The 9,199-nt window shown below is 42.8% G+C and overlaps 1 protein-coding gene across 1 annotated transcript; it reads left to right on the top strand.

Moving 5' to 3' along the window:
* Positions 1-735: 735 nt before the first annotated feature.
* Positions 736-8,801, top strand: rnf41 (ring finger protein 41). The gene is made up of 7 exons (XM_089014769.1): positions 736-1,159; positions 2,739-2,800; positions 3,747-3,862; positions 4,748-5,019; positions 5,770-5,905; positions 6,697-6,800; positions 7,210-8,801. Exons 3-7 carry the CDS (start codon positions 3,773-3,775, stop codon positions 7,562-7,564), a joined length of 957 nt encoding a protein of 318 aa, XP_088870895.1. The 5' UTR covers positions 736-1,159; positions 2,739-2,800; positions 3,747-3,772; the 3' UTR covers positions 7,565-8,801.
* The last annotated feature ends 398 nt before the right edge of the window (positions 8,802-9,199 follow it).

The following is a 9,199-nucleotide window of genomic DNA, read 5'->3' as shown; positions in this document are numbered from 1 at the left end:
TGACGAGAATTCATTGAGTATATATAATCACAACAGAATGAGGGGAAAAAATTATGGACTGAAATAATAGCAATATCAGGCATTTTTGAAAAAAACATGGGAGGAAAGTCATTTTACTGAGTATCTCAAACAGCACACGCTGTCGAAAAGAAGTGTGATACATTGAAGTCAAAGTCAGCTTTATTGTCAAATATGCTAATGAGACTATTGAATTTTTTGCAAGCACACTATCAGTGGCCTAAAGTCCCATATTAAGACCACCAAACTATTGTCACTCCAGATTATTTATTTATTTTTATTTCTATTTAAAAGAAAGGGAAAATTCTCACCGCAGTGGCATCAGTGGCTTTTTTTTTTTTTTTACACAGAGACCCACAATGTTGTCATGACACAGAACATTTATCTGCCATTAATCTCATGAAAATGAAACTCAGCAAAAATGGCATATTGCTGCAACTTTTGGCCATTGCAATATTATTGATTTCATCCTCCCCTGTTTTGCAGTACGAGGCAACTTTAACAAGGACAGTCTTGAGTCACAGACACTCTGCTGACTAATCAACCATCCCCAACCTCCTCTGGCAATAACATCAGATGATTCTATCTGGCAGGACCAGTCTGGGTTTGGCCAACATAAAACATCAGAATGTCTGCATTGATTTTTAGCTTTGTGAAAACAATGTGGAGAAGGCCTCAGTTATTTATGGGAGATAGATGGGCCACAGAAGCATGCCGGGATGAATTTTGGGGAGTCATTGGCGTGTGCGTACCTCTATACTTTAACCAAAGAGGATTGATGTGTCTCCCGGTACATGGGGTACATTTCTATCTATCTATCTATCTAACATGTTTTTCAAACGTGTTTGTTGTCCTGTTTAAATGATAAATGCTGATTTAAAAGCACAGCACGGCGATATACATCCGGACTGATTTGAATGACCTTAAATCAATCGCGAGGCACATCTGAGGAGGTCCTGGCAGAACTTCCGTGGTGACGTCATCGCCCGTCGTCGCTGCGGGTGACGCGGTCGGCGTTGGACGTCGCTCGGCAGAACGGACGCGACTAGCCACGGCTAACTGTTAGCCACAGCTAACAGTCGCGCCACCCAAGCAAGCTACAGACAAATCCTCGCCGGCAGCTGTTTTACTACACGAGCGAGTAAGTCCGTCGCTTTGCTACGATGTTTTGGGTCAGTGCGGATAAGGCGTGGCAGCTATCTGTCGTTCTGCGGCTCGCTAATATTCTAGCTGTGACTTGTTAGCTGCGAGGCTAATGTCCAGAGGAAAACAGCGGCTGCAGCAGCGATGATGCTAAGAGTGATTCACTTGCTAACGCGCGACGTGACTTGAGTCGGACAGGATTGCAACCGCACCGCAAAGATATGCGCACTTCGATGTCCATCTGTGGGCACACGATGTGCAAAAGCGTCACGCTGCTTACTTTGAAGTACACTTTGTTTTGGAGGATTGATTCGGTGAGTGAGTGTGATGGTGGAAAATGAAGGCGCAGGCAGCATCACCTGCTTGCCTGCGTGTTTTTCATGCTACATGGAAGGATCGCGGTAAGACGAAAACAACGTCTTGCGCTGATATTGTTTTGATGTATTTGTTATTTAAATCGGAGCTGAGAATTACAATGCAAGTTATATTGTATCCTCGTGTTGTGAAATGCTGTAATATTGAGCGGATCTGGCAACCCAGCCACAACAGCGATCAAAGCCGTGTGTGTGTGAGTCCTAAAGAAGAAGGACCATCTCCAATCTTTATTCTCCCAAATGCATCGCGAAAGAGCTGAAGATCTCAACAATGCATATAAAAAAAAGAAAACGTGACTACCCCACTTTTACAATAATGAAATAATGCGCATTACATCTCCTCCGGCTACGACGGCGTTAGTTCGAAAAGTCAAGTCACATTCATAAAACGGGCTAACATGCATAACATATAATGCCGCAACAAAAACGAATCAATTCTAAACACATTCTCGAAAACGTCCGAAATCACATTTCTATAAAATATGCACACTGTTTGTTCATTTATATAAAATATTCACAGGTTGTCCATTAACCCTTGAAAGAAAAGTTGTAACTGCGCAGGAGGTTGCCAACTCGAGCCTCCCTTTGTGCAATTAAAGAGGAAGAAAACAATCACAATAAGCTGGTTGTACACACCCTCTAATGCAAGCTTGAGTCTTTTGGCCAGAGTTCTCAAATATTTGCTGGGTGGTTTGTGTGCAAAGTAATTTTTGACTCAAATGTTTCTTCGATTATCAATGGCAATTTCAATGTTTGGCCTTAAACATAAAAGTGTGGTGGTCGAATGTACTAAAAAGTGTGTACGCCAGTGGTTCTTAACCTTGTTAGAAGCACTTAAGCCAAGCAGTCCCTATGCACATTTGCTGAACACGTCATTCGTGAAAAAAATAAAATGTATGAATTTAACACATAAAAACACATTTGTTAAAAATGACCCCCCAAAAAATATTATTTTAAATTTGTGCACAAAATTTACAATCTAGTGACTAATTGACATGTTGATGTGATTGGATGTGACTTAACCTCCGTGGCAGAGGCTCTGTCGAACTCGCGAGACCGATTCATCGAACCCGACCGGGGGTTCAATCGAACCTAGGTTAAGAACCGCTGTTGTTGGATCACAAATGATACCCAAAATAGCTCACGAGATTTTAGGGAGTCTATGTGTGATGTTTATTTCATTTCTCCTTTTTTTTTTTGCAGCAGCAGCATCTTTATGCCGGTCAAAAGCTGAATGAAAGCATGCGAGGCTGTTTATGAGTCAGGTAGCCTGTCATTTTCTATCTTCCTTGCCATCTCTTAAAGGACAACCGACGCCTCCGGACAAGTTGTGTCCATAATTTGTAAAATCACTTCAAATGACTTCTACTGAGTGTATTTGACAAAGATTACCGCCGCATATTGGAGCTATATTTTGCCTTTTAAAACTCGCGCTGAATATTCCAGAAGTTTTGTTTTCGAGTTGATGACGATCCCAACGTGACGTCACGTTTGGACCGCCCCTGAGTGAGAAAGCGACACACAATGCATTTTGGGAACTTTGTTTGGTCTGAAAACTTTGTATTGATGGCGAAATTAGAAGGAAAAAACATAAATAACATGATAGTGAATCGTTGTGTGTCGCACCAAGACTACTACAGTAAAGTCTCGTTATATCGATATTCAAGGGAGTCCGAAAAAATATCGATATAACCGGGACTATCGATATATCCGATATCGATATAACGAGACTTTACTGTATTTGATATTTGCTGACACAAATTCCCAGCAGACAAATCAGCCCATTTCCAACGGAGCTTTGGCGCCATCTTGTGCATTTTCTGGGATGCTACATTAGATTCCAGACGCCTTAAAGTGACACGGAGGGACTTCTTTAATCGATTGCAAACATTTATACTTTCCTCTTCAGAACTATTTGAATCATATTCATAACTGGATGAGTAACAAGAAAGCATCTTCTCCCAATCTGAAGCCATTGTTTTGATGCTCGAGCAAGGCAAGACATCTTGGCGTGACATCAGATCATTTTGAAGTAGTTTTTGGACACTTTAAAGTCATTTTATTGGTGTTTTTCATTTGACTAAAAATATCATCCTGCATGTTTTGGGTATTTGAGATGCGATCAAACGTTTTTCTGATGTCAGTTCGAAAACAAAAAAAATGGTGTCGGTTGTCCTTGAAGTGGGTTATAAAACAAACTTTATGTGACAGGCGGTGGTCGGTGCCAGTGATGCACTATGGGCTACGACGTGACGAGGTTCCAAGGGGAGGTGGATGAAGACCTACTGTGTCCCATATGTAGCGGAGTTCTCGAAGAACCGGTGCAGGTATGACACGCGGTACATTTACGTGCAGTTTACAGCCACATTAGCTTTGCTTGTTTTGTTTCACGTGTTCACGAAATGAAACCACAGTCGACACTTGGTGTGAAAAACACTTTTTTTTTTCTGTGTTCTTATTTTACTCTGCAAAGTAGTACTTGCTTGTCATTTGCGATCCTTAAAATTATATTGATCGATAATAATAAATGATCCATTATAGATGCTGATTTAGCTATTATGTATTATGAGAAATCATCTGTTTTCACTCTATTTTTTTTCCTCCCCATGGACACTGAATGGAGCATTTGTAATATGATAGCATGCTAACTTCCTCGTTATTGTCTTTGTGTTGTCATTTTTTTTTTTTTTTTTTTTTTTTTTTTTTTTTTTTTTACTTTGTTACTTCCAGGTTGAGTGGCTGCCGCTGCTCACCCGCAGAAAAAATATCCTGTGACTGTAAAGCAGTGGTTCTTCACCTGTGGGAAATTCCCCATAGGCTCTATGGGGAAAGAACCACTGCTGTAAAGTGTCCTTGAGAGTTTTGAAAGGCGCTGATAAATGCATTATTATTATTATTATTATTATTATTATTATTATTATTATTATTATTATTATTATTATTATTATTATTATATCACCAACTGAAAAACAAGACTACCTGAATATTCAGCGCGAGTCTACAAAAGTAAATAGGCTCAGTAGAAGTCATTTGAAGCCATTTTACAAATGATGGACACAACTTGTCCGGAGGCGTCGGTTGTCCTTTAAGGCTCGAAAATCTGATTGTTTTTTCTGTTTCTTTGTCATGACGATAACACGTCATTGGCCCTTTGTATTAAAAGACGCGTCTGCGTAGCTAAATGACTGTACTCTTTTTTTTTTCTTTTTCAGGCCCCCCACTGTGAGCACGCCTTCTGCAATGCCTGCATCACGCAGTGGTTCGCCCAGCAGCAGATTTGTCCCGTGGACCGCACGGTGGTGACGCTGGCTCACCTGCGGCCCGTGCCTCGCATCATGCGCAACATGCTGTCCAAGCTGCAGATCACTTGCGACAATGCCAGTTTTGGCTGCGCGGCGACGCTTCGACTGGACCAGCTGCAGTCGCACCTCAAGGACTGTGAGCACAACCCCAAAAGGCCCATCAACTGCGAGGAGGGCTGCGGGTGAGTGGCCGCTCTTCTGCGCCGGACTGGAAACCTGCCAATTTTAGATCTTTCCTTCCTCCAACGTTGACGCCCGATTCAATTAGACACCCCCCACCATAGACCTATTAAGTGAGACGATTGAATTGGATTGCCCTTTGTTTGTCTCGCAGTGGAGAAATTTACATTTCACAGCACCAAAAGTAAAGGAAAGGAAGAAGTAGAAAAACAAAATGCAGGAGATGCTGTAAAGGCAGCCACTCTCTCGGCGCCGTCTTGAATTCAAACAAAGTAACAAATAATGTGACACAACACAAAGTACACAATCATTCAATCTTAAGCACCAACTTTGTTATACGAAGCACTTGTAGATGAAAGACGAGTGGATCAAAGCATCATTTTCACCAATGGATCAGGTGAAATGTGCACGTCTGCTACAAGCTAAATGTTGAAAGCAAGCACAAAGCTGTAGCATCCATTGACGAAAGGAAATTTTCTCAAATCTCCTGTCCCACGTGAATCCGCTTCAATTCCAAGCTGTGACAGTTCCACATACCCATCTGCGCTCCTTTTGTCTCATCACGGGCTCCTCAAGGCAAGCATCCATCCAGGCGCAGTCTGTCCAACAGCACAGACCTTTCCGCTAAACAAAGGGGGGTATTGTAGGTGTGGGATGATCAAATGCAACACGGTCCAATAAATTCTGAACAATCCAAAGCTGTCTGAGGAGCACTGAGGAACACCTGGTCTTCTTTCTTCCCCCGCCGGCAGCCTGGAGATGCCCAAAGATGAGTTGCCCAACCATAACTGCATCAAACACTTGCGAAGTGTCGTCCAGCAGCAGCAGAGCAAAATTTCAGATCTGGAGAAAACTGTGGCTGAACATAAACACCAGTTGGGCGAACAAGTAAGTGTGTCTGCGGGTGGCTTTCAAAAGCACTTAAAGGAGAACCGACACCATTTTTTTTTGTTTCCTAACTGACATCAGAAAAAACGTTTTATAGCATCGAAAATACCCAAAACACGCAGAATGATATTTTTAGTCAAATACAAAACACCAATAAAAATGAGTTGAAGTGTCAAAAAAGTACTTCAAATTGAAACCGGAAGTGGCCAGTTTCAGAAGGTCCCGCCCCCTTGTTCGTGGCGTCACCCCAAGACGTCTTGCCTTGCTGGAGAATCAAAACAATGGCTTCAGATTGGGAGAAGATGCTTTCTTGTTTGTTACTCATCCACTTATGAATATGATTCAAATAGTTCTGAAGAGGAAAGTATAAATGTTTGCAATCGATTCAAGAAGTTCTTCCGGGTCAATTCGAGCCGTCAATGACTCCAATGTAGCGTCCCAGAAAATGCACAAGATGGCGCCAAAGCTCCGTTGGAAATGGTCTGATTTGTCTCTGCGAATATCAAATAGTCGTCTTGGTGCAACACACAGAGGTGGAGGGAGGAAGAGGATCTGAGGGAATGAGAGAGGAATAGAAATTTGAAGAAGGTCAGATAGGTATGGGGGGGGGGGGGGCAAGGTTATGGATAGCTTTAAATGCATAAAGAAGAATTTTAAAGTTGATTCTATATTTGAGCTCTTGGAGGACGGGTTGATGTGGTGAAATGTCATTTTGTTGCTAAATGCACATAATGACTGTAAGTAACGGTGTTGTGTTCTAGCCTAGTCAATGTGCTCCTCTCCCTCTCCAGAAGCGAGACATTCAACTGCTCAAAGCGTACACGCGTGCCCTCCGCAGCGCTAACCCCAACCTACAAAACCTGGAGGAGACCATCGAGTACAACGAGATCTTGGAGTAAGTGCCTTCTTCTTCTTGCTCATTGACGGGGGTGAATTGTCATTGTCATGTTTGTGGACGCTTAGCTGGACGATGCTAAGATGAGCTCGTGCTGTTTGCTGTCTTGGTTGGCAATCTCCACTTTGGTCTGGCATAGCTTTCACTTAGCTTTCGTGGCGAAAAGCCAAATGCCACCCAAGTACACTCGCATGTCCGTCAATTGGGACAACTGTAGAAAAGTCCACGTGTTCAAACACACGTTGAGAAAGGCTTGGAAAACGGAGCGCGGCGGCGTGAGGTTGATCAACGTGATCATATCCCCATCTTGCCAATGCCTACGCGGTCTTTATGGAGTCACCCGAGGGCGAACGAAGAGCGCCGGCAATGAACGTGGAGCCTTTAGTTTGATGGGCGGCTGGTTTTTCAGGTGGGTGAACTCCATGCAGCCGGCCAGGGTGACCCGCTGGGGCGGCATGATCTCCACGCCCGACGCCGTGCTGCAGGCCGTCATTAAGCGCTCGCTCATCGACAGCGGCTGCCCGCTCTCCATCGTCAACGATCTGATCGAGAACGCCCACGAGCGCAATTGGCCGCAGGGCCTGGCGCCGCTGGAGACGCGCCAGTTGAACCGACGCTTCTACGAAAACTACGTGGCCAAGCGCATCCCGGGCAAGCAGGCCGTGGTGATGATGGCCTGCGAGAACCAACACATGGGGGGGGACATGATCCTGGAACCCGGCCTGGTCATGATCTTTGCGCACGGCGTGGAAGAGATCCTATAGCTATCAATCGAAGAAAGTACGCCTTAAGGAAGAACTTGGCCAGTGCGGCTAAAAATGGGACCGATACGAGAAACCAGTTGTGATGTTTACATCCAATGATATTTCCTGCATTATACATTTTGATTGTTCCGCTCGTCGCATTGTCAAGTGAAAACATTTTAGAGGGTCATTCAAAGAGGAACTATTCTGCCGTGAACTCTGAACCTTGTCTGGCATCAAGCGAACCGACCCTGGTGAATTTTGAAACCATTTTTTGCCATTTGGCTCCGTTGGTTGTTCGTCAAGACACGATCCATTTTGCTGTTGTCTTTCAATGGCGTGCGTGGACCGCTATTTGTCCTGGATTCTTGAGCACCGCGTGATCAATTATATCAATGCCTTGGTAGCGCCACCTTGTAAATATTTGTAAATACAAATAGTATATTGACGCAAAGATGTCATTATCTTCCTCCTCTCTCTGATTCAGTGTTTGCCGAGCTTCTTTTTTCCATTGAAAATATATTCTTTGTTGTTAGTTATATAATTGTGTCGTATCTTGGCTTACAGATAATTGTCGCGCTGTTTATATTCCTCCTAGGTGTCCAATTCCCATTCGCATTGTCCAATTTTCTGTGCCATTGTATTTATTTTGTTGCCTTTCACGTGTGGGCGTTCACACACACACACACACACACACACACAAAGCTTGAAGAAGTTTGCCTTTTTTTCGGTGTATTTGAAGTTTGTTGCAGGAACAAGACACGTTGTGTTTTCTGTAGCCTTTTTTTTTTGGTAGGCTTGGTGCAGATGTGATGCGATGCGTTCAAGTTTTAACATATGTATGGGAATTATGTGATGACCGCAACTTGGTTCTTTATGTTGTCCAAGTGTCGTCTGCATTCAGCAAACATCTCAATCCAATGGTCACAGCGTGGAGATTGTAAAACATATTAGTGAAGTCACGCTTGTATCGTCTCGCCGCTTATCCTCGTAACTGCACTGAGACAAACAAGAGCAGTAAAAGCAACTTTGGATTGTATCCTTTTGTTATTCTCTTTGCATTTGTTGTGTGTTGGTGTATCTCGTGGTACAGACAAATGATTCAAATGTCAGAAGTTTATTGTCAGTGGGCTAACCGTGAAATTTCAGCATTCGAGTGCCCTTATAAATAGGTCAGCAACCTTTTTGAAACGGCTGGTTACTGATTAAGGCGACCGCTTGTATGTGTACTTCTCAATTAAATTGGTTGAAATCTTCACTTTTTGCCCTCTCGCTTGTCTCCGCCAATGCCATGTGTCGATTCTGATCTTTGAGAGATGTTTTTATATATATATATATATATATATATATATATATATATATATATATATATATTATATACATATGAATAGTCATTGGTCATTAACATTTTCACCGATGAAAGTGTGGTCACAAAAAAAAAAGAGATAATGCTCACTCCTATGTGGTCGAAATTGTCCTGCTTGTTGTGGTCAGGTCAGCAATATGATCCCTCTCTTTTCAGAATCCAAATCATCTTTATTGCCAAGTATGTAGAACACACAAGGAGTTTATTTCCGGTAGAACACGCTGCACTTTTGCCTTTATTCTAAAACAAGACACTTGTTAAGAACAAATATTGATTACCATCGGTTAAAA

Source organism: Hippocampus bargibanti, linkage group LG01 (assembly GCF_051943395.1).
Source record: "Hippocampus bargibanti isolate YZ-2025 linkage group LG01, ASM5194339v1, whole genome shotgun sequence".
NCBI lineage: Eukaryota > Metazoa > Chordata > Actinopteri > Syngnathiformes > Syngnathidae > Hippocampus > Hippocampus bargibanti.
Note: the sequence above shows the minus strand (reverse complement) of the source record. Positions and strands in the feature narration are given on the sequence as shown.

What these genes read in the sequence shown, in the direction of transcription:
- rnf41 (XM_089014769.1), top strand. Translation starts at nt 3,773, where the DNA reads ATGGGCTACGACGTGACGAGGTTCCAAGGGGAGGTGGATGAAGACCTA. An exon ending in TTCTCGAAGAACCGGTGCAG is followed by an intron (nt 3,863 to 4,747) that starts GTATGACACGCG and finishes TTTCTTTTTCAG; the next exon opens with GCCCCCCACTGTGAGCACGC. An exon ending in AACTGCGAGGAGGGCTGCGG is followed by an intron (nt 5,020 to 5,769) that starts GTGAGTGGCCGC and finishes CCCCGCCGGCAG; the next exon opens with CCTGGAGATGCCCAAAGATG.